The sequence below is a fragment of the Lepidochelys kempii genome, chromosome 19, assembly GCF_965140285.1.
Source record: "Lepidochelys kempii isolate rLepKem1 chromosome 19, rLepKem1.hap1, whole genome shotgun sequence".
NCBI lineage: Eukaryota > Metazoa > Chordata > Testudines > Cheloniidae > Lepidochelys > Lepidochelys kempii.
Genome location: NC_136398.1, coordinates 2,870,479 through 2,895,071, shown reverse-complemented (window position 1 = coordinate 2,895,071; position 24,593 = coordinate 2,870,479). Strand labels below are relative to the sequence as shown.

The following is a 24,593-nucleotide window of genomic DNA, read 5'->3' as shown; positions in this document are numbered from 1 at the left end:
GTGACACCAGCTCTGGGTACCCTGCCTGAGCTGAATGTGCTGGGAATTCGCGCTGGGCAGAGATGCTGAGCCATGGACCCCAGGTGGGCAAAGGCAGGGCAGAGTCACCGAGACTGAGGGCACCGGCCCTGCCGCAGATCCCAAGAGATGCACTGTCCCTGCTGTGCAGGGAGCCGCTCCCCCGGGCGGTGGACAAGGGGTGTCAGGCTGGAGGCCAGCAACGATTGCAAGGTCTGGTGACAAGGAGTAGGGAGCACGCCAGGCTGGATCGGGGCCAAGGAGTAGCCAGGGCCTGCTCTGGGATCCCTCCAGCCCAACTCCAGGCCCTGACAGACATGATCCCCTCCCCCAGCCCTGGAGAAGCCCTGGAGCACTGGGGAACATTCAGCTGGCAATGGCCCAGAGGGAGCAGGTGCCCTTCTCAGGGCAGGGCCGCTGGGCACTGGGCCGGCTCGCCCGCCCGCTGGATGGGGGAGAGCGCCCAGCTCCGAGAGCTGAGGGAGAAGCTGGCGGAGCTAATGTCGTTGCTGTAAGCTTTGCCCAGGAAGGCTGGCACCCTGGCTTCCCGCACAGGCCATGATGAGATCACACCGAGAGGCTACAGAGTTGGTTGTGTGGCCACGCCGGGGTGGGGTAGGAGCGGCCAGCCCGTCAGCTGGTCCCTTTGTCCCCCACACTCACGGTGAAAGTCACACGCCAGGAGTGACTCGGCCTCGCAGCCACCCACCGCTGCAACTGGGTGCTCGCCACGGCCCTGACTGAGGCTACGGCAGAGCAGAACCCACAGCAGCAGCCACCCAGTCACTGTTATCTATCCCCATCCACCCCTCTAGCTATCCATCCCCATCCACCCGCCTGTCTATCTATCTATCCCCCCACACCATCTATCCATCCCCATCCACCCCCCCATCTATCTATCCATCCCCATCCACCCCCCTGTCTATCTATCTATCCCTCCACACCATCTATCCATCCCCATACATCCCTCTATCTATCTATCTATCCCCATCCACCCCCCCATCTATCTATCCATCCCCATCCACCCCCCTGTCTATCTATCTATCCCTCCACACCATCTATCCATCCCCATACATCCCTCTATCTATCTATCTATCCCCATCCACCCCTCTAGCTATCCATCCCCATCCACCCGCCTGTCTATCTATCCCCCCACACCATCTATCCATCCCCATCCACCCCTCTAGCTATCCATCCCCATCCACCCCCTGTCTATCTATCTATCCCCCACACCATCTATCCATCCCCATCCACCCGCCTGTCTATCTATCTATCCCCCCACACCATCTATCTATCCCCATCCACCCCCCTGTCTATCTATCTATCCCCCACACCATCTATCCATCCCCATCCACCCGCCTGTCTATCTATCTATCCCCCCACACCATCTATCTATCCCCATCCACCCCCCTGTCTATCTATCTATCCCCCACACCATCTATCCATCCCCATCCACCCGCCTGTCTATCTATCTATCCCCCCACACCATCTATCTATCCCCATCCACCCCCCTGTCTATCTATCTATCCCCCCACACCATCTATCCATCCCCATCCATCCCTCTATCTATCCATCCCCATCCACCCCCCTGTCTATCTATCTATCCCCCACACCATCTATCCATCCCCATACATCCCTCTATCTATCTATCCATCCCCATCCACCCCTCTAGCTATCTATCCATCCCCATCCACCCCCTGTCTATCTATCCCCCCACACCATCTATCCATCCCCATACACCCCCCCATCTATCTATCTATCCCCATACACCCCCCTGTCTATCTATCTATCCCTCCACACCATCTATCTATCCCCATCCACCCCCCTGTCTATCTATCCCCCCACACCATCTATCCATCCCCATACACCCCCCCATCTATCTATCCATCCCTATCCACCCCCTCTATCTATCTATCCCCATACACCCCCTCTATCTATCTATCCATCCCCATCCACTCTATCTATCTATCTATCTATCTATCTATCTATCTATCTATCCTCCAGCTCAGGGATGAAAGGGACAGTGATAGCTGTGATGATGGGCTGCACTCCTCAGGTCTGTGCTCAGCACGTGTTCAACTGAAATCACAGCCTCCGGTTGCAGTAACGTACCATGAGCTGGAAGGAGGGAACCACAGGCCGTGGGGGAATTGGAATCTAAGAGGACAGAACTCTGTGTATGGGGGAGAGGTACTGTGCCCTGGGTAGCGAACCAGCAAGCCTGAGACTGTGAGCAAGGAGCCCCCAGTTTCAAGAAGAGGTAGCTTTGCTGTGCCATAAAGCCAGGACAGAACTAGATATTTGTCAGCGGCTCTGGGTGGCTCCGGGATGGAGCTGTTTGCATGTTAGGGGCTCAGCTGGGTGCTGGCTGCAAGAGGAGAGGGACCAACAGCCCCTAGGCACTGGCAGGCCAAAGCGGGAGAGCCCTAGCGAGTACTTTGCTCGATGATCTCAGCACCGCCTGCTATTTGCCCTGACCTCCTCCCTGTTTGTCTTTGGCTTAGAGCGCAAGGCCAGGGACCAGCCAATGCGCCCAGTTCATCAGGCGGCTCGAGACTTTGCTTCAACGCTTCTGATGAGACAGCGCAGCCATAGAGGCAGACTCCTGTGTGTGGGGGCAGTGGGGTTGTCCCTGGGGCATCTGTGGCGAGGCTGGGAGCCACTCCCCCTGATTGCTGAGGGCTAGGGAGGGGAAGAGGCCCTTTGCCCCTGCGCTCCCTCCAGCCCCCTTTAGGGACCTGAGCTGTGTCCCAGGCTCTGGCATGGCCAGCTCCGGGGTCTCAGGAGTGTGTCCGCAGGAGGCGACCAGGAGAGAGCAAAGCTCCATATAAATAAAGCACCAACCGCAGAGGCTCTCCCTGAGTGCGTCCCCTGATCCTGCTGGCACACACGGATTGCGTGAGCAAGGACCGCCAGGCTCAGCCCAAAGCCACAACTCAGCGACATGAGTACCCGCAGCCTGGGCTGGCAGCTCGAGCCACCTTGTGTCTGATCTGTTCCCCGAATCCATCCCAATTCGGTGCCTGTCCCGTGGCAGAGCTCGGCCCTTGCAGTGCTCCTGCAGGGGCCTTGCTGGCACGGCACTGGGCCAATTCACAGCAGAGACCCACGGGTCACCCCATCAGCGCACGCTCTCACTGGCTGGCTGGCACCTGGAGGCACGGGGCACCTAGCAACCACTAATTAACAATGGGTGCTGAGCACCTGTGCACCCACCGCATCTCCAGCAGACTGCAGCATTCCAGGGGCCCGGAGCGGGAGCAGCGATCCACCTGCAAAGCTGCCTCTGGGATCATATCCCCATCTTCCCAGTCAGATCCCACTGGGAAACGCAGGGGGGACTTTGCCTATAACCCCTGCACATACCCCCGCCCCCCGCCCAGAGGCAACCACCTCCCAGGTCTCAAGGTCAAGCTGCCTTGTGATTGAGCTCTGCCCGCGGAGCAGAGGAGAATGAGGAACACGCTGTCTCTGCCTTGAGGGCTAGGGGCTCTCTATCGGGCCAGCTTAGCACGTGCAGACACAATCATAATTAACTCATAGATTTTTCCATAAGGATTGGGAGGCTGGTTGCTTCCAGTATCCACAGGAACGAGCAAAAAACCAGTGACTCAATCTGCCGAGGAGCGGTCAATACACACTGAGGTTATTATACAAGCGTATTGACCGTCCTGGGCCGTGGAGGGCTCTGTGTACTTGCTCCTCTTCACTCTTGCTACACTGTAGTTTTCCACTTGGGCGTTTTCAGAATGACGGTTCCTAGAGTAACCAGAATCCCACTTCTCTGGGGACTGATGCTCCAGAGACCCACAGGCCAGTGGGGCAGAGAGCGGTGCAGGAGAAGGGCAGCTTGGGGAATGTGGTTCTTTGTGTCACATCACCACCCGGCCAGGAACAGGGCCAGAAATAACAGGGACAGCCACTGTTGTGGGGAGGATTTAGTGGGTTCTGAAATACTGTCTGGCGAGGAAGTCAGGAGTGCCGGTTCGGTGGCAGATCACACACGGACTGCCAAGGCAAAGGACCCCAGGCTGCCTCATGCACAGGGAAGGGGACCCGGCTGGCCTCACATTGTCTCTGGGGAAAGGGAAAGGTGACGACGGGTGGGGGGGGGGGTACCTGCGTGTATGAATTCTCTGTGAGATTCACAACTCACCCTGCGCTGCCAAGACCACTGGGAAGGGGGAGGGAGCTAGCTGCCTTTGTTGTTACCTCCATGTTGGACTGAAATTCCAAGGGGACGGGTAGAGGGTCGTTAATGTGGGATGCTCCTCTGTTCTAAAACACACATGCCAGGCAGGAGACTGGCTCCCATCCAGGGGAACTGGTCTGCCAGGGGAGAAGGCACCGGGCAAGGAAGCCTCCTGGGAGGGTCTGGTGACCACCTGTCGACTTGGATCCAGGAGTCACTGGACCAAGGGACTGAAAGGTTATAAAAGGAAGTGATGGGGCTTAACCCCCATTACCTGCTGGGCAAGGAAAAGAACTCCAATTAGTCATGCCCCACACCTGGCCTCCTGGCCTGAGGAGGGGGAGCTAAGCTGATAAGGAGCTGGGGTGCTCAGCTGAAGAGAGAGGACCTAGGAGGAAGGAAGCTCCCTCTCCCTGAGAAGGCCGGAGTTGGCAGGCTGAGGAAGGCAGTCGGGGCAGACTAACAGCCCCCCAGGAAGCGTGGGGCAGGAGAGAGGATGGGCGCAGGCTAGCCAAGGTCAGAGGAGGCGAGCTGGCAGGAGAAGGCTCCTTGTTTCGCAACCCAAGCCACGCATTGCAGCAGGAGGACCTTGACTGGCCAGAGGATCCTGACCCCAGCCCAAAGAATGCTCTGGAGTGGGGAGGAAACTGAGGCAGGGAAATCCAGGTAGGGTTTATGATGTTTGCATAGCTCTGTGTATTTCTGGTACTACTAATTAAAGAGCAGCGGTGGTTCAGAGTCTGGTGCAAAGTGCGTGTGAGGCATTGATGCCTACCACATGCCCAGCTGGAGAGGCCGTGCAGCAGGCTCCTGGGTGGGGCTCTGGTATAGAGGGTGTGTATCAGCTCTGGGAGGAGTCTGAGGGACGAGCCCTGGCTCCAGGGGCCCGGCAGTGGACTGCATGGCCACAGCTCTCAGGACGGGGTGCTGGACAGAAGATCTGCACCCCAGGAGTGTGCCCAGAGGCCCTCTCGTAGGAACAGTGCTTGGACTCTGTTCAGACTGCAGAAGCTTAAAACACCCAGGATCCAGAGTCTGGCTCCTCTCCTAGCAGGCCGGTGAGTGGCTAAGAGGGGGTGCTCAGCTGGAGCCATGACAGGGAAGCACCCCCATGACCCTTCCATAACACACTCCGCCGTTGCCCAGGCTCCTTATCCCCTGGCATACAGAAGGAGTCTCTGGGTGGGGGGAGTGCATTATGGGGATGCTAAGGGAAGTGGGGCTGGCTGGGGCCCTGAATCCAGAGAGAGGAGCTGGACCAGGCCTGGGGGAGGAGGGAGTGGAAGAGTGAGGCCCTGGGTCAGCAATAGGTCAGGCAGATGATCCTGTCCTCGGGGCCCGGGGACGCAGAGCGGGTGTGAGCAGCACTGTGAGATGCCAGGTCTCCTGCCCCACTCTGATGGGGGCAGCGACAGCCCTAGGCGTGGCTGAGCCTGCATCCAGCAAGGAGCCTGCCCCTGAGGCGGGAGCTGAGCCCATTCCTAGCAGGGAGCAGCTGCTTTACATCCTTCCCCACTATCTGCTTTGATTCCTAGTAGACCCCATGTGAGAGCTGAGCCATCGCGCGTCGAATCCCCCTCATTCCCCCCCCATTCCTCCCAGCAACCCCCACTGGCCCAGAAGCTCAGTGTATCCAAGTCAGCCTGGCAGCAGAGAAGGGGGAAGGAAAGACCCCTGCCCCAAGGCTGGCAACCCCCAGGCTGAGGGCTGCTGGAGAATCCCAGAGCACCACCCGATCCCTGTCCCTCTGATTGCGGCTGGGGGAACGCAAAGCCCCATCGCAGGGGCAGTTGGGGGGTTACTCTGGAGGTGCAGGGAGGGGTCTCCTTGCTCCCATTGTGTCCCTGAATGACCCCTTCACAGGTGCCATTGCCTCACCAAGCAAAAATGCCTTTGAGAGCTGCCTGGCTGCCTTGTCCGTGGCCGCCCACGGGGTCTCTGCTGAGCAGCCCTGTCTGGGCTCTGCTGGGGGTCCCTTGTCTGATGGCATTTGTCATGGCAATGAAAGGGCGTGGGGCTGCCGGAGACCCCCGGCAGGGGAGTGACAACACAGTGGCTCGCTGGGCCACTCAGTCAGGCAGAGTCAGCGGCTGAAGCCAGGGCTGGCTGGGCAAAAGCGGTAGCTATCCAGCCTTTCTTGGTATGTGGGGGGGTGGTTCCTCCTTTTGAGCCAGGCTGGGCGCAGGGAACAATCCTGCCCTGCTCGGCCTGGAGCTTCTCTGACCCTGTGAGCCACCACTGGGCATTGGAAAGCAGAGTCCCCATCCCGAGTGGCTGCTGTTTGCCCTCCCGAGTCTGCCGTGCCCCTACGTGCCCCAGCCAGCAGGGCATTGGAGCTTTGACTGGTGGGTAGGGGACCGGTTGGTAGCAGGGCCGCTGGGCAATTGCCCCCTGGATATTTGGGGCCGATTTCCCCCTCCCGCTCCGCGTGTCTGCAGGTTTATTCTGAGCATGATGCCAGCACGTGGTGAGGGAGGGTCCTGTCCCGTTGTTTGTCCTGCTCCTGATGCTGGGAGCACCCCCCCAACCCACCAGCAGGGGCCTGTGTGAGCCCCTTAGCATCTGTCTCCTGCTGTCCCAGGGGCTCTGCGGGGGGCACAGGCTGGCTGGGAGCTGCCCAGCTCCCCCCAGGCTCTGTGCCTGAGCTCCGCACACTCCTGGCACACAGCTGCCCCTCTCCAGGGTCAGGTCGCATGGCTCCCTTCGCTCTCCTTCCGTCGTACAGCATTCCCCGGGACAGAGTCAGCCAGGAGAGCGAGGCCAGACGGGGTTCGGGGAAACCTTGGCACTGTGCTGAGCTGGGCGAAAAGTCCCAGGGCTGGGAACGGGGGATGCCAAGTGCTGGGCTCAGGCAGAGCGGAGCTGGCCCTGGGCTAGGAGCTCAGCCTAGGAATCCTCCCCACGACCCACTGCTGCCTCCCTGCCACTCTCCCTCTTCAAGCTACTCCTCAGAGCCAGTGTCTTTATCGCCCTGATGGGCGAGACCAGCCTTGCCAGCGCCAATGTATCAAGGAGCTGAGCCCAGGAAGGACTCCTGGTGAGCACAGGCTGGATGGGCTCTGTCCCGCGCCAGCCTGTCCTGCCGCGTGGGCTGGCTGCGCCCGTGGGTCAGGCTCTGCTGCATCAGGAAGCACTTTATGCCACCTTCTCCTGGTGCTCAACTTCGTGGCCTCCTCTCCCTCCTTGACATGGCAAAGAGGGCTGGATCTCAGCATGCTCTGGTCTACATGGAGCCAAGATGGAGTGCCACCCACTGGGATCTGGGGGGCTGATCCTCTGAACGGGCGGCTGCCAGGTGTTCCATTCCCAGCACTCCGGGCGCGGCCCTCCACTTCCTGCTCTTGCCAAACTGGCCCCGGGTGAGCCAGCTCATTGGGGCCACCAGGCTCCCTGGCCCCTGAGTCACTCCTGGCATTCCCAGAGAGGGGAGGGTTTGGGAAACCCGTCTGGCGGTGGGTTGAAACAGCCAGCCTGGCTCTGAGAGCTAGTGATAGAAAGAATGTGATTTAGATCCAGACAGTGCTCTGCTATGGGGTGCATTTAAAGGCCCCACTCTTCTGGGTGATGGCAGGGTGAGGACAGAAGATTGAATTAGAGGCAAAGTTCCTTATTACTCCTAGCTGATGGGCAGCTAGTTGGCTAAAGGAAGGATGCACTTTGCTGGGCAATGGGCTGATCCCAGAGGCTAGAGACCAGGAAGCCCCATCAGCTCCCTCTCCCGGAAGGGACTGTTCCCTCCAGTCTATTCCCCATTGCAGCTTCTGACCACGGCGGTGAGCATGTGATAATGGTGGTTGAGGCCTCTGTGTTTGCAGACCCCTTCGGGTAGCGAAGCCCTGAACCACAGAGCAGGGCCTGTCACACAAACAGGTGCAGCCGCCAGCTACTGAGCACTGACCGCCCCACCCCAAGCAGCAGCAGGCCATGTCCCTGCATCCCCATGCCGGTCACACCATCCGCCTTGCCCAACCAGGCCCCCGTGGGCTGCTTTCCGCATCTTCTCCCAGCTCCTCCCTGCTGCCGGATTCCTGCCCGCACATACACCAGAGCCCTTCCTTAAACATGCAAATAACACCGGAATTTGCAGTCCCCAGCGAGATGCTGCTAATCCCCCCACAATGCTGCCAGTTGATAATCTAACCTCAAAGAGCCACAGGCAGTTTAGCGGAACAATGTATTGAATCTAACGATTCCCCGGCCCAGGCAAGCGGCCTATTGAGCACCGCCCTACCCCTGCAACACAATCAATAGGCTAATCCCACTGAGCCACTGGCGGCTTCAAAATACAGATTTAAGGGGCTAGTAGGTGGGTTTGGTTTTTTTAATCTTTCACTTTATTCTGCACATTCCTGGCTGGATTCCAGTGAGGGTAATGAGGTTCTGCCGGCAGAATGTAGCGGAGGTGGCTTCTTCTCTAGCCAACTGTTATACAGCGCCATTGGGAGTGTCCACCCACAGCAGTGTGCGTGGGGCCAGCAAAACCTCTGTTCACGTGAGCATCCCTTCCTGGTGCAAACAGCCCTGCCTGAGTCAGAGACAAGCTGTGTGAGACAGGGTGTGCAGGATGGTGCCCACTGAGTCAGGCTTACTGAGCCGGAGCCTCAGCTGGTGCAAATCTGTCACCCCCTTAATGTCAGTGATTTACACCCAACAAGTATCTGACCCCTGGGCTGCAGCAAATGACATGCAGGAGATGCTTCATTAAAGTCCCACCTCCCTCAATGACCCTGCTCCACCCCACCCCCACATCCTGTACTGGTGGCATGGCAGGGCACGATAGAGCAGAGCCATTGAACTGGAAGGAGACTCTGGGCTCCAAAGCACTTGCCCAGCAAGTGCTAGACTGGGTGTGAGGGGGCCAGCTGGAGAGCCTGGCGATGCTCCCTCTACCTGTTTGAGAGGTGCTCGTGCTGGATTGAACCCTCTCCTCTCCGGTGCAGGCCCAGGCAGAGCTGCAGGAGAGACTCTGCTCCTGTTTTAACTTGAGTTAATAACCATGACCAGAAATGTGTCCGGGAGCAGCTAGACTAGCATGCAGCCTCGTGTTAGCTGCAAACTAATTAAAAGAGCTGAGCACAAGCTCTCGTTTAGGCCCTGCACGTCTTCAGGACCCAACCACCAGCCCCAACAAGGGGGGTGGGTGACATTGTGGGGGAGGTTTTAGTCCTGTCCCACTAGTAAGGGGACTGAGACCCATGAAGCTCATTGCATGCAGGGTCCCCCGCCAAACAGCCATCACATGGTAACAACTTCAGGCTGCTGCTGACCCGGTGTGTACTTGGGTCAGTGATGTTGGCTCCTTACCTCCTGTGATGATCCCCTGAGCCAGCTGTGTCCATCGGCCCCTCTTAGAGCTTTGTGGCCTCCACTCAGTGTGGGAAGCCACAATTGTGACTAGGTTGTGGTTGGAAGCAGGACACCTAGCATGGACAAACGTCCAGCATCCAGTTGCTACCTGGAGCCTTCCCCCTTTGGGGTGGACAGGATGATTATTGGTGCAGTCGGGTTGTGGGTTTACTCCCTGCTCCCCTCACTGACCAGCCTGGTCACCTCAGCAGCATGTCGCACCTACCTTGACCCCTCTTCTCTGGGCCTTTGTGACAGCACCACAACTCGCCATGCATAAGCCCCTGGTGGCCCCAGCAAGAAGCAGGTTCAGCTGGTAGCAAGACCCAACACCAGGGTGTGCTGCACAGGCAGGGGAGCCTTTGGGGAGACACAAACCTGAGCTCCCTGCGGCTAGCCACTGGGGACTGCCTCAGAGGTGGCTGCATTGCAGTGGTGGGTGAAAGATACAGGCCCTGATCCCCATCACCCTTCTCAGGCCAAAGGATTTTGCCAGACAAAAGGGCTGAGTTTAGAACAGTGGGTGGCTGCGGAGCACCCTGGGCTCCTGGGGGAGGGAAGGTGCTGCATCAGTGTACGAGCACATTGAGGTGGGAAGGAAAGGTCCCATCTCCCTTCCCCTCATAGAAGGGAAAAGCAGGGGGAGGTCAGTGCTGTCAGAATAGGACTCTCAGTGAGTGGCTGGTAGCAGAGCCGCCTGCAGGCTGGGGAAAGGGGAGCAGGGAGGGGAGAGGATTTCGCAAGGGAGAGGCAAGGATTAAAATGGGGATGGTGACTCCTGGTTGGGAAACCAGTGTCTCTGCAGGATGATTCAAACTCCAGCCAATGCAACAAACTGGCCTGGCAGGTGCTGTGTGTCATGAGCCCCGGAGCCCTGCTGCAGCTGGTGACAGGGACAGTGGGACAGCCGGCAGCAGGCGGGGAGTAAAGACAGCCAGGGCAGGCATGGAGGGGAATGCACAGACTAGGCAGGCAAACTACTTCACCCCAGCATTAGCCCCAGGACTGAGGGACCCCCCTGCTCCCAGGATCCCTGGACCGGGTACCCCCAGGACTGGAGCCCCCTGCTCCCAGCATCCCCCAGCCGGGTACCCCCGGGACGGGAGCCCCCCTCCCCGCTCCCAGCATCCCCCGGCCGGGTACCCCCGGGACGGGAGCCCCCCTCCCCGCTCCCAGCATCCCCCGGCCGGGTACCCCCGGGACGGGAGCCCCCCTCCCCGCTCCCAGCATCCCCCGGCCGGGTACCCCCGGGACGGGAGCCCCCCTCCCCGCTCCCAGCATCCCCCGGCCGGGTACCCCCGGGACTGGAGCCCCCCTCCCCGCTCCCAGCATCCCCCGGCCGGGTACCCCCGGGACTGGAGCCCCCCTCCCCGCTCCCAGCATCCCCCGGCCGGGTACCCCCGGGACGGGAGCCCCCCTCCCCGCTCCCAGCATCCCCCGGCCGGGTACCCCCGGGACGGGAGCCCCCCTCCCCGCTCCCAGCATCCCCCGGCCGGGTACCCCCGGGACGGGAGCCCCCCTCCCCGCTCCCAGCATCCCCCGGCCGGGTACCCCCGGGACGGGAGCCCCCCTCCCCGCATCCCCCGGCCGGGTACCCCCGGGACGGGAGCCCCCCTCCCCGCTCCCAGCATCCCCCGGCCGGGTACCCCCGGGACGGGAGCCCCCCTCCCCGCTCCCAGCATCCCCCGGCCGGGTACCCCCGGGACTGGAGCTCCCCTCCCCGCATCCCCCGGCCGGGTACCCCCGGGACTGGAGCTCCCCTCCCCGCTCCCAGCATCCCCCGGCCGGGTACCCCCGGGACTGGAGCCCCCCTCCCCGCTCCCAGCATCCCCCGGCCGGGTACCCCCGGGACTGGAGCCCCCCTCCCCGCTCCCAGCATCCCCCGGCCGGGTACCCCCGGGACTGGAGCCCCCCTCCCCGCTCCCAGCTGGCGCCCGGCTGCTCCTGCCCCTTCTTTCTTTCCTAAGTGAGTCACCAGCCGCGGCTCGCCAAAGAATCCAACTTTCCCTAGATAGTCTCAGCGCGCTGCTGGACACGACCAAGAGGCAGGGGGAAGCCTGAGCTGCCCGGGCCCCTCGGCTCTCCCCCGCCGGGCACCCAGCGCGCAGGCCGGGGCGCGCCGTCCTCGGCGCAGGGCAGAGGATTCCTGGCCACCCCGCGTCCCAGAGCAGGCGTCCCCCGGTCCCCCGGCCTCTCCCGGGGCGAGGCAGAGACCCCCCTCCCGGCTGGGTGGGCAGGCATGGTAGGGGCCTCCCCCGGAGTCCGGGCAGGGACCGGGCTGGCGGCGGTACAATAGCGCCGGGGCTCGCTGCTGCCCCATCAGCTGCTGGCGGGGGGCGCGGGGTCCTTTGCCTGGGGGCGTCTCGGGCCCAGTCCTGCAGCCCCCCCCCCCAGCTCCCAGCCGGGCTGCACCCCCCGGGCCAGGGCTGGAGAGCCCCGGGGCCCCGCGTCCATTTCCCCGCCGGCGGCGGGGTCCTGCACCCCGGGGCGGCGCGTGGTGTTTCCGCGGGGGGCCCGGGAATGAGCCGGAGCTGATACCGCCCCCCCTCCCCCTGGAAGGGGCTGGGTTGGATCCGGGGCGGGATGAGCCTGCGGCGGAGCCAGGCGGAAAAGGGGCAGAGGAGTGACTGACTCGTCGCCGATCCCGCTGCTGTGTGGCTGGGTTTAAAACACCGGGGCGGGGGGGGGGGAACCACAACAGAGCGAGCAGCGCCCTCCCCGGCACGGCATGGAGAGGCGGCCGGCGGCGCGGGAGGCCGAGGCGATGCGGCACCGAGCCCAAGGTAAAGAGCTGCGTGGGGCCCTTTGGGCAGCACTGGGGGGGTCATGAGATACTGTGTGCCCCTCCCCCCAATGGTTGGTCTCCAGCCTCCTCCCCGGGGGGGGAGGTTTGCAGCCCGGCAGGCGAAAAAGCAGCATCAAGTCGGGGCCGGTCTCCGCGAAGCGCCAGGGCCCCCCCCCCCCGCTCCATTGTGCGCCCCTCGCCAGGGAGCGGCGCGCCCCGGCCTCTCCTGCCGCCCGCCCGCCCCTCTCCAGCGTGGGGCTCTGCGGTTAAATGCCCCCCCCGCCCCCTGCTGTCGGGACGTGCCAGGGGCTCTGCCCCCCCACCCCCCAGAGCCCGAGCCCCACAGGGGGGGCTGGGGAGGGGCCGCTCCCGGCCCTGCTGCCCGGCCTCCCCTGCCAGCGGCCGCGGCGCGGGGCTAGGGCTGGTCCCGGTCCCGGTCCCGGTCCCGCTCGCAGGGGAAGCTCGTGGCGGTGCCTGGGCGCCAGGCTGGAGATGGGGGAGTTCCCCGCCGGGGGGGGTCCCCCAGCCTGCCGCCTCCCTGAGCTCCAGGAGCCATGAGATCATCGGCTCTGAACTCCTGGATTCCTCCCCAGCGCCGGGCCCAGGGACTCGGGCTGGGCTGGAGCATCTCGCCCAGCGCCTCTGCTGGAGGGGTGGCTGGGAGGGTACTGGGCAAACGGCGGCTGGCCTTGGGTACAGTCCCGCGCCCAGGCTAGCGGGGCCGGACGGGGACCCCCAGCCGGGCTGCAGAGCTAACGGAGTGTGAAGAACCGGGGGCGGCCTTCCGGTCTCTGCGCCACGCTGGGGCTGGGCCCCGCTCCCCGCCGCCCAAACCTGCCTGTCCAGGGGCTTTCTGTGCTGGGGGGCCACACGGCTGCGGGGAGAGGGGTGATCTTGGTGGGGGCTCTGGCCTGGCGAGGGGGGCGCTCAGACCCCTTCTCGGGAGGAGGGAGTTTGGGGGGGGGCACGGCCCCTCCTCCAGCTGGGTAGAAACCCCTGAATTCAGTCCTAGGCGGGGGGTGGGGGGGTTTCCAGGGGGCGGTTTGGAGTCTTCCCCAGCAGGAGCAGAGGGCTGCTGTCTTGGAGCCAGGTCCCAGAGATGTCCTAATTTAGGCTAGGCCCAGGAGCTCAGCCTCGCCCTGCAGTGTTTGCAGCCCAGACGTGACTGAACCGGGCTGGGGCACAGTCACAGGGCTCCGCAAATCAGGAGTGACTCCTGCAGTCTGGGCCCCCCAGCTGGTGTGGATGGGTGCCGCTCCCATTGGAATGAACAGGCCAGATCCACTGACCTCTGTGTGGAGCTGTGATTTACACCAGGAGAATTGGCATCTGAGTAGAAGATGGTGCCAGAGGGGACCTGATTCTGCGCTTGCCCATCCCAGCGTAAATCAGGAGTCACTCTGGGGACACAGACAAGTCTGAGTGGGGTGAGGGGAGAATTGTGCCCCTGGGGGTACGGGTCCCGCTGAACGACCAGCTCCTGTGGGCGTCCCAGTTTTGCAGAGCTCAGGGCAGTTTGGCAGGCCCCACGCTCTCCAGAGAGGTCTCCTCGCCATCCAGCTGGGCAGGCAGATAGACCCAGTTGAAATGGAGGGTCCAGGGGAAGACAGTGCCCCCTCCCTGGAGTTTTAGGGACCAGGAGGAAAGGAGCTAACATAGTCTCAGTAGGCCCACAGAGAGCCAAGCCTGCAGCCCTTAGGAGCTAATTAGATTCACTCAAGTGGCTGCAAGATAGAAGTTGCCCTTGACAAGACCTTTCCAGACAGCAGCAGCCTCTGTCGTGCAGTGCAGAGAGGACAGATCTTGGTGCTTCTGGATGTGTCTGGTCCCCCACTGAGCTGCAGGGGGCATTGGGGCTGCTGTGGGTGAGACCAGTGTTCCCCCAGGACCAGCCTGCTTATCCTCTCCCTTTGCCCTGGGGCATCACCGGCACGGGTCCCCAGCCCTGACGCATGGTAGGGGCATGGGCCAGGCCTGAGGAGGGGTGGCACTAACATGGGTCAACTGAATCTCTCCCCCAGGTCTCATCCTCTTGCATGCTGGCCCCCCTTCCTTCAGGAGCAGAGTTGGGGTGACGGGGGGCGTTAATTTTGTTCTCCCTCATCGCTAGGTTTCTTCCACTCTGCACAGGTGGCCCCTCCCCAATGCCAGTGGCTTCAGCCCCCTGGCACACAGGGTGCGGGGGCACATCTGCTGGGTCATGAAATCCAGAACCAAAGCAGGCACCTGCAGGGGATTCTGTGCCCACCCTGCCCTGTCTGTCGCTGCTCCTCATACCCCTGCTGTGGCTGAGGGCAGAGCTGCGCCAGCCCCAGTCAGAGCTTGGTTGGCATCCGTGTGATTAGCTGTTTGGTCTCTGCTGAGCGCCACAGTACCCATCTCTGCAGCTTTCCCAGGCCGTCCGCAGTGTCGGGCAACCTGGGTACAACACGTCCGGCCTCTGACACTGCTCCGTCTTGCTGTGGAGATCTGGGAGCTCACTGTGTCCCTGAACCGTGTGACAGCAGCCCTGCTTATCCAGACCCTGGGATTGGCTGGAGACGTGGTTAAAACGCTGTCAGGTCTTGTCTACACCACAGGGCACAGTGGTGTGTTAGCTCATAACCGGGTCCCCCCAACATGGTTACCTGCGCAGCATGGCTGCCTCCTAGACCTAAGTGAGGAAGGCAGGAGGCTGGTGTTATGGGTGGGAAGGCAAAAGGCCTTTCATGGTGGCTGCGGGGTGGGAGGACATCGGGGGACAGATGCTGAGGATGCAACATCCATGTGTGGCTGCCTCCTGCTGCATTTCTGGGCAGGTTTATGGCATTCCTTGGTGCAGTGCTGCTGTACCCCAGCCAGGGGTTTGCTGTCTCCCTGGTGGGTCACAGGAGCAGCCAGGCCTGAATCTGCAGCTTTGCCCAACGCTGCTGAATTCTCTTGCTCCTGGGCAGCTGGAGGGAGGGCAGCGGCTGGCTGGAGCTGAGTCTGCTGGAGCCAGGATTTGTTTTGGCTCTGAGACTCTCCAAGGGACCCAGCCAAATGCTCTTTGGCCCTGTCTGTGTTGGTATCTCTGGGCGGAGGCAGGGCAGCCCTGTGACTAAGCATGGCTTTGTGGCAGGCCTGTCTTTCCACTGATGGAGGAAGAGGGAAGGCCCGGCTGCCCCCTCCCCCCTCCGTCCCCGATGCCCTGTTGCAGGAGTGGGAGGGACAGCTGCTGTGATTCATGGAGGCCTGAGTCTGCATGGGCCTGTGGTGGCTGTTCGGGGGAGGGGAGGACAGTGTTGGCAGCGGAAACAGAGGAACCAGGGCCCTTCAGAGCTCGCGGCTGCTGGTCGCAGGCAGGCGAACCGGCCCTAAATGCCGAGCTGCAGTCCTGGGGCCCTGCAGCCTTTGATAAATACTGTGTTTAACGAGAAAACTGCAGACGTATTGTCTGTGCCTGGCTCTCGGCTCCTCCGATAGGCCTGGCTTTCCGTTGTTTATAGCTGAGCAGAACAGTTCTGTCCCTCGTGGTGGTGATGTCCTGTGCCTGGCGGCGTGTGCATGTGCCTAAAATATCCAGGCTGCTCTGGCCGGGCAGTGGTGGCAAGTTGGCTGGGAATAGTGCCCTGCCGCCAGACACCCCAGGGATTTTAGTGTGTCCCACCAATATGCTCCGAAGCTAGTTTGTTGTTAGTCTCCTAGCAGGAAGACAATGGGAATGGGGGGTGGGAGGGAGAGCCAGGTGCTAACCCTCTGGAAGATGTGATAACAGCTTTACAGCCTGCCGCATGCCACAGTCCTGGGGACAAGTTATCTCTTTAGCTTTTCAAAAGGATATTATCAAGTTGCGTTAGGCCCGACTTTGCAGAAGGGGTCTCTCTGAAGCCTGGCACGAATAGCAACGAGTTTGTATTTCTGGGGGAAAGGGGTTAGTTTAAACATTTCCCCCTTTCTATTAATTTTGGTCAGTCCAAACTGCTTGGAGAGTGGAATCGCCCTGTCTCTGCCCATTGCTCCGGCTGCGTGAAACAGCCCTGAGCCCATGGGGACGAGGAAACATGGGGTGAAATCTGTCCCCAGCTCAACTTATTTTGCCACTGGCTTCAATGGGACTGGGATTTCACCTGCCCGAGGTGTTTACACTCCTTTGGGTGGTCTTGAGCTGGCTGTCGTGCAGGGGAGGGCCAGGCATCTTCCAATTGACCTGGACAGGGCTTGGCAGAGACCTGGACAGGGCTTCGCAGAGGAACAACGGGTGCAATGCGTCCCCTAGCAAGCCAACCAGGGTGCTGGTGGCACAGATCTAGGACTGGGCGAGGAAGGGCAGCTCTGTGGAGCCATCAGCAGGGAGATGATAGCTAAATGCAAGCAGCTGGGTGTGGCCAGACAAGGATAAGGGCAGAGCGGGCACAGGCCTGTGCCCGATGGTCTCTTTCCTCTTCCCACTGGCACTGGAGACCCCAAATACAGAGAACTTGGGTCACCAGCCAAAGCAGGGATTCTGGAGGAAGCCAGCTCAGGGAGAGGATGGAAGGTGGGGTGGGGTGGCCGAGGCCACCCTGATTGCTTTTCTGAGCGATGCAACATGCAGAACTGCAGTGTGACAGCCCTGGAGTGCATTGTCCAAAAGACTTAGTGCAGCTTTCACTCCAGAGAGCACTCTGAGCAGTGCCGACTTGGGGTGGAGCTGCCCTGCACCAGAGCCCAGCGCTAGGGAAATGGCCGGCCTCATCGCTGGGAGAACAGCAGGCTCTGTGAGCTGGGTCCTGCTAGCGATCTAGGGCTCATGCTTCAGGGTTAATGCCAGTGGTCTCATTCGCAGAGGTGCTGTGCACCCCTGCTCCAGTTAGAGTCAATGCAAGTGGCAGATGCTCAGCACCTCTGCAAATTAGGTTGACAGGCCTGATTTCTGGAAGGAGCTGAGCTCCTACTTAGGGACTGGGACAAGGGCCAGGCTTTCAGAAGTGCCCAGCAGCAGCCAGGTGGCACTGATGGGCAGGTTTTCTCAAGAGCTGAGCACCTGACTCACCAAGGTCTGCTAGCAATTCGGCCCATGCTGTAAGCTGCTGCTGCTCAGGTCATCCTCGGGCACTTCCTATCGAGCTGGCCCGATGGGTGTCTGGTCGCAGAGCGTGCCCTGGGGGTCTAGCGCTGACTCAGGGCCGGTCCAGTGCAGATATAGCTGCATGTGAAATTCATGACTGGGAGGCATGGGGCTTGAAAGCAGCTCAGGTTCTCTGGCCGGTTTTCCTTTGTTTATTTTAAATGAACTGTAAACAACCCGAGGCTCCATCCCAGCACTGCCCTGAGATCCTGCCTCCCTGAGTTCCCCTGTCACTCCTCACTCCACATCCTGGACGCTGCCCTGCCGCATGGCTGCTCTGCCTTGCCCCTGCGCAGTGCTTTGGGGCAGAGGACGCTGGGGGCTGGGGGTCACTACTGCAGTGAAGTATTATCAGCTCCTGCACCACGAGCAGGCCTCCCTTGCTCCTCGAGGATTGCTCCGGCGCCCCACAAGCTATGGGGATGCAGCAGGTTATCCATGTGGGGGACAAGGGAGGCCGCATCACGGGTCAGATTAGCATTAGGAAGGTCTTTGGGGCAGTGTCAGTCTCTCCTCTAAGCTTGGTGACGGCTCAGCAGGCCCCTGTGAGCTGGGTAGAACAGCCCTCGCAGATCCCCCAAATAAGGAGCAAGCGGAAATGTGATGGGCACCCTGGGAAGCAGAGAGCCCCTTAAAATGCAGGCTGACCTGGAGAGGGCATCTGGACAACCCCCTGCCAGAGTCTGGGGAGAGTTGGGAAGCTTCAGGCTTTGGTTCCAGTCTGTTTTGCTTTTGGGTTCTCCCACTCTGACCTGTGGGCCCGGATGACTCTGGTGCAAACAGTGCAGGGGAAGGGTTAACCCCCTGGCCCCAGCTCTGGTTTCACTGGGAGGATGAATGAATGCTGGGGAAGGTACTGGTGGCGCAGTCTGTGAATATTCATAAACCCAGCGACAGCTTCCCTGCCAGCCCCTGGGCCTGAGCCTGCTACACCCCCCTTCAGACCCCAGGGCAGCTGGGAGCCAGACCCGAACGGGAGCAGCCCGGTTTCATTTCGGAGTTCTGGAAGACAGTCCTGGGGAGCGTTGGCTTCCCCTGGGCACCAAGCCCAGGTGCTGTGGGACCTGGCTGCCAGCTGAAGGGGGAGGGTCGCAGTCTCTGTGTCATGAGTGCCCCTTTGTGTGGCATCTGTCTGTGCTGGGCTGGCACGGAAGGGCAGAGGTTCCATTCAGCTCTTTGCCCTCAGACTTGTCGTGGGTGCTCTCTGGGTCGGCCATGGCATCCTGCTGTAGGGCAAGCAGACCTGCAGCTCTGCGCTGTTGTGGGGTGGGCGTGCGAGCGGCACTGTGAGCAGAGGAGCAGATGTACCTGCCAGGAGCTGCGCCAGGCGCGGGCTGCTTAGTTACACTCTCAGATGCTGTCATCCAGGTGTGACGGATACAGTTGTTCATGCTAATCCCCCGGAAGCTGCGTGTGTGTGAGCAATTGGGTGTGTGGCTTTGCAGCATGTCTGAGACACGCTCCACTGCTCCTGATCATCCCGTGGGAGGGCAGGAAGGCTGCAGAATGGGGACCGGGGGCTTCCCCTCTAGGGGTGCTGGCTCTGATCCTGCCCCAGGGCAGGGGCTGGCTGACTCAGAGGCAGGGAATGGGATGGGGGCTTTTTCCCTCTAGGGTGCTGGTTCCAATCTGGTGTCGGGTTAGTAGTGACCAGCAGTTGTTCCCACCTGATGACGTTCTCACCTGATGAGGGTTCGGCCTGTGTAACGTGATCCAGGTTTCTGTGGGCGCCCTCGGGCAATGGACCCTAGTTGGTCGTTGCAGTGAGGAGGCCAAGGACTGAATGAGCCATGGAGATTGCACCATCCCTTACCTGCTAGAGAGCTTTCTTTGAGTCATTGAGACACATTGGCCTGAGTGGGAGTAGAGGAGGTGGCCCCCGGATGGGGAGGGGACCCCCCCTCCCAGGGCAGGCAGCGGGGTGCCCTTCTCGAGCCCCGCGTGCTCCCCAATGATGGAAGAGCCCAGGTCTGTCTGCCAGGGCCTGGGCTATGGGGCAGAGGGGCAGCGGCTGGATTCAGAGGCCCTTGCCATGCCCTGGTGTGCTGAGCTGGGGTAGGAGTTGGCCCTCTGCGAGCTGTGTGAGTGGTTTGGGCAGAAGCAACTGTGCTCACCCGGGAGTGAGCGACACACCGATGGCCTCATGCCCAAGGCGGCCCAGTTACTTGGCCTCCGCCCAGTGCAGCAGAATCCCTCTGTTCAAGGGACAGTGGCTCTGTGGCGCCCAGCGCGGTGACTGCTTCAGTCCCCGGGTCTTGGCGTTGGGCTTCTTTGTTTTATCCCCCCAAACAAATTCTTCCTCAAACAGCCAAACCCTGCAGCCTGTTGTCCGCGAGCAACAAGAACCCTGCAGTGACGAGCCAGCCCCAGCCGCTTGCGCATCTTCCAGTGACCAGCTGCACTGACCCGAGCATTCAGCTGAATTCCCTATTGGCTCCTCTTTGTGCCACGCTCCCAGGCCCTTGGCAGCAGTATCCAGCATGGCAGGATTCAGCTGGAAATAAGCTTTGACAGCCGATGGGAGACCTCTCTATCCACCCCCCATGGCAGCCTGCTCTGGGGTGGGGATCCCTCTGTGCCGCTGTCTGGCCCTGGGTGGGGAGCTGCCAAAGCCCACGTCCGGCTGGCTGTGGACTGCACACTGCCCAGATGGGCTCTGGAAAGCCACGTTTTAACTTCCTTTGCTTGGCTCAATGCTGGGCTGCCCACCTGCTGCCCTGTAACTGGGAACCTGCTGGCGCCGTCCCATCCCAGCCGTGCACATGCAGAGACTTGACACCCCGCCCCGATGACTGTGAGAGGCTCCCCGTGAGCGGGTGATGAGCTGAGCACGGTTAGGGGTTGCAGCGCGGAGAGCTGAGTCAGCACCAGATTGCACAAGAAAGACCCTCCAAGGAAAGCTGTGCCATCAGCCCGTGCCCGTGTGTGTGCGCAGCCCAGGGGATATCGCCTGTCCTGTGTTGTTGCTTGGGAGACCGCAGGTACCCGCACGATGCCTGCTTTTGCACTCGTGTCCCCAGGGCGCCGCTGGGTCAGCGCTGCACAAGCAGCCAAGGGGGCTCACAGAGCTGAGAGCAGCCCTCTGAGATGGAGACTGGGGACCCACGCATGCTTGGGAGTTAGCTCCACTTCTTCGGTTTTGCTCAGCCTTGGCCCCGCCTGACTCTGGGCTGCCGCAGCATCCAGCGGAGACTCCTGGCTCTTCCTCTTCCCTGCTCTGGCAGTGCCGTAGGCCGGGCTTTCCACAGGCTCATGACTGGCTGCTGGGGTTGGCCAGGCAGTGCCAAGACCGGAGATAGCTATTCATCTGCACTCCGGCAGCACCCAGGAGCGGCACCCATGGAGCAGGAGCTCGCTGCACTCGGTGTGATTCAGAGACAACAAAGCCCCAAGGCGCCTCCAGTCTCGGAGGTGGGCACCGGCAGAGCTGGGAGCACCAGGAACCAAGGAGGCAGCGTTGGCCCACGTGAGAGGCAGTGGGCTCAGTGGCGTGGGCAGTGGGGTGTGGGCTGGGCTCTGCGCTGTGGCTCTGGAGGGAGCCAAGGCCGAAGCTGGTGTCCTGGTGTCTCTCCCCCTCCCAAGTGCAGAGGGAGGCAGGGGCTGCGACTGGGCTGCCCTCTCTTCGGGATCAGCCTTGCTCGGGGACGAAGGGAAGCAGGCCGGTGAGATGCAGCTCCTGGCTCATTGCCAGGCCTGGCGTCACCGCTGTGCCCCGCCCTTCAGGGGCTAGGTAAGGGCGTTAGCTCAGAGCTTCGCCGGGCCCAGGCGTGTGTGAAGCCTGGATCTTCCCCTGCATAAGCTGCTGACGCTAGAAGGGACGCTGGTGCAAAGCGGGGCCGGGTGAGGGCACAGGGACCCCAGCCTGGCATGCTGCAGCCTGCTAGTGACGTCAGCCCAAAGGCCTGGGAAGGGGCAGGGCCCCGGGACTGTGATGATGGGAGATGCTCTGATCCTCTGTGTGTCTGGCAGCTCCCAGCAGGGCCCTGGGAAAGTGCCTCTTCCTACAGAGCCAAGCGCCTCTGTCCCCTCCAGCAGAGGCCCTGCTGGGGCAGAGCACTTATCCCAGCAGCCAGGCCAGGGGTGCCGCGCCCCTCCGTCCTCAGGAGGGATCCAAGGCCCCTCCTTGAGCCCCAGGACAGCCCGGCCCTGAGGGGTCCCAGTGAGCATCCAGTCTGTTAGCAGGGTGCTTCCCAGCCTCTCGGAGCAGCTGCCCCATGTTACCAGGCTAAGCCCCAGTGCTCTGCGCAGCTGCGTGTGTTCGTGCCTGCCATGGGGCCCCGAGCGAGGCGGCATGGAGAGCGTAGGCAGCCAAGGAGGGCCTGAACATTGCTTAGCCCTGGGGCCTGTGCCCAGCTCCATCTCTCTGGTGGGGGCCCTGCAGGAGGGCACCCCAGCCAGCGCCCATCAGACGCCTGGGGCAGTGCGAGCAGGCGGACTTGTGGCACGTGCCCAGAGAGAGCAAAGTGTCCCTCCGGTTGGCTTGTTGCAATGGTTTCTCGCCTAGTGTAGACAGGGCCTTGCCAGCAGAGATGCCCCCAGTGCTTGTGTGCCGTGGTGATGGCAGGATTTTGAGCTGGCTGCAGGGGTGTGTGTGTCCTGCCTGGCTCCAATGGCTTTGACACTTTTCCTGTACTGAGCATCCCTCCTGCTGCCCCCTCCCCACCCCCGACACCACGGAGACGGGAGCGAGCAGGCCCTGCCATTCCGCGACCTCGCCCCCCTGCACGCCAGCCATGGGAGCTGGGGGCACTCTGGGCCCAAGGGCTCGCCACAGCAAGCGTGGAGTTGCCTGGCGTGCCCTGGAATCGCCAGTCTGCACCAGGCGAATGGGAAACACCTGTGTCTGGGGATTCGGCGGGGGGGAGCCTGGCTCTGTGCATGCGTGGGGGGAGTTCATCCCCTCTGGAATTCCCTCCCCGCTCGCAGGACACCCACCCTGACCGCTGTCCTGGTAGACAAACAGCATCGGGTTTCGGGGCAGCTGCTGGGATGAGACAGCGACAGCTGGCGACAGGCTGGGGCGGGGTAGGGCAGGGTCAGTGCAGGGGCCGACAGAAGCGCTGCCCCAGCCGAAGAAATTCTGGCCTCTCTGGTCACCTAGCCACGGGCTGCAGGAAGGATCTTGGCCTGGCCGGTGAACTGGCCTAGATGGGCCCTGGAGGCTCGGGCCGGCAGCCCCAGCTCCGTAGTACTGCCCCAGTAAGGGGGTGGTGTTTCCTGTCTGCCTGGTGCTAACTGGATGTACGTTAGCCTTGCTGACTCCATGCCCAGGGAGAGGAGCTCTCTGCAGCGTCAAGGATCCAGACCTGCAGCCGTTGGGGGCCAGGAACCCGCCTCCAGGCCTGTTTCTCTGGCATCATGTTCTCGGTGAGCTCTTCCAAGAGGCTAAGCTGCAAGTGAGGGAACCGGGGGTCCCTAATGGCCGCCAGCAGCCTGGTCCCCATCCTACATCTTATCTCACACACCGCTGATACTGCAGCATGACATGGCCTCATGCAGCCCTGGTGCATTGGGATCCGCGCTGGCTGCGAGGGGAGAGCGCCCCGACTGCGTCCCCCAGCCTGCTTCCCGAAGCACCGGCTGGGCTTTCCTAGGAGGGTTCCCATCTGCCCACTGGCCAAGCCTGACCCTGCCGAGCCCACTAATTCTGCAGCCCACAGCGGTTCGGCTGCAGGTCCGAGAGGCCTGAAGGGAAATCGTGTGCAGGGGGATCCAGACAGGGGTCAGGGCCCGCAGCGGGACCCTGATTGCTCTTGGCGTTGGGCAGGGTCGCCCATCCCCCAGCCTGGCCTTGGGCACGTTTGGGGATCTGGGAAAGTATTGCCATCTGTTCTGAGGCGTCATCCTGGGCTTGAAGCTTTCGCTCATCTGGTGGCTGCAGGCCCCCGGGTGGGGCAGGACATGGCTGCCTCTCAGAGAGTCTTTGTCTGGCTTGGCCATGGAGGGCCGTCTGGGTGTGGGTGCCCAGGGAGCTGTGACCCTGGGGGGTGGTGGTGATACCTTCAACTACCCCTGGCCCGTAGATGGCCAGAGTCTCCTCGCCGGATCTGGCTCCATGTGCAGCCAAACCTGCCAGCAGCTCTGCCCTGGGGCGGCAGAGAAGGGGTGCAGTGTGTGTGGGGGGGAAATGGGACAGGACAGGTTTGTGAAGGGGCTGTCTCTGGCTCATGCCAAGCCCCCTTGGGCTCCCTCCCTGGCCTGTGTGCACTAGGCCAGTGCTGGGGTGGCTGGTTCAGTGCTAGGTCCGAGGCGGGCAGAGCGGAGGCCGAATCCCTGGAGGTGGCACCCCGGGAGGGCTTGGGGCATTAGGACAGGGCAGACCGGAGCTGCCGCTTCTGGTGGAAATGCACACGCATGTCTAACCCGTTGGAGCAGCCAAGCTGGTCTGTGCCATGTGCAGGACCCGCCGGCATTGCAACATAGCAGCTCGCTGACCCCTCCTGTGCAGGACATTGCCAGCCCCAGGATGGGGGACCCTGCTAGTCCCCCTCCTGCCTGCCCCCCAGTACCGGGGGCATTGCTGTGCAGGGGGCACAGGGGCTGCGGGCAGAGCTGGTTCCGTTGATTGCAGGGTTGCACTGGGCAGAGTCCTGTGCAGACGCACCCAGTGCTGTGGGCAGAGGGCCGGGGCGGTTCTTACCACGCAGCCGGGCGGAGCTGGTCCAGCCCAGACAGCCAAGAACCCATGAGGCTGCCACCTCCAGCTTCTGGGCTGCAGCTCTCCCTCCTCCCGTTGTCTCCCCAGCCCTGGCAGTGACCGGGAGCTGGGCTCGCCTGCCAGGATGCCTCCCTGCAGGAGCTGCAAGGCAGGGTGCAGAATGTGCTGGGGGGGGCCTGCACGATGTGGTAGGGGGCACTGAGGGTGGGGTGCCCATCACTGGTGGTTTTTCTACGTTCTCCCCTGGAATAAGCCCTTCCAGCTGTGGGCTGGGCTGCTGCTGGGAAGCGATGCCATTGCCTCCCAGTGCCAGGGCTGCTCTCGAAGGCCCTGGGTGAGCAGGCCTCTGCCGGTGGCACGGGGTGTCTCTGGGATCCCCAGGGACGCTCTCCCTAGGCAGCCCCTGCGCTAGAGCAAATGGCCCCTTGCCAGCCGCATGCTGGGTAATACCGACCGGCAGCTTGCTGCCTTTGTGGCCAAAGTGCCGAGACGGCAGCGGGGATGTCCTGGCCTGCCAGCCCCTGGC

General features: G+C 61.9%; 1 protein-coding gene across 3 annotated transcripts in view; it reads left to right on the top strand.

The window, feature by feature from the left end:
* The first annotated feature begins 11,598 nt into the window (after nucleotides 1-11,598).
* Nucleotides 11,599-24,593, top strand: part of MAP7D1 (MAP7 domain containing 1) — a 37,936-nt gene continuing 24,941 nt past the window's right edge. For all 3 annotated transcript variants that reach the window (XM_073317556.2, XM_073317555.2, XM_073317554.2), the window contains exon 1: nucleotides 11,599-12,339. In XM_073317556.2, coding sequence (XP_073173657.2) covers nucleotides 12,285-12,339 — 55 coding nt within the window. In that variant the 5' untranslated portion in view covers nucleotides 11,599-12,284. The remainder of the gene's footprint in view (nucleotides 12,340-24,593) is intronic.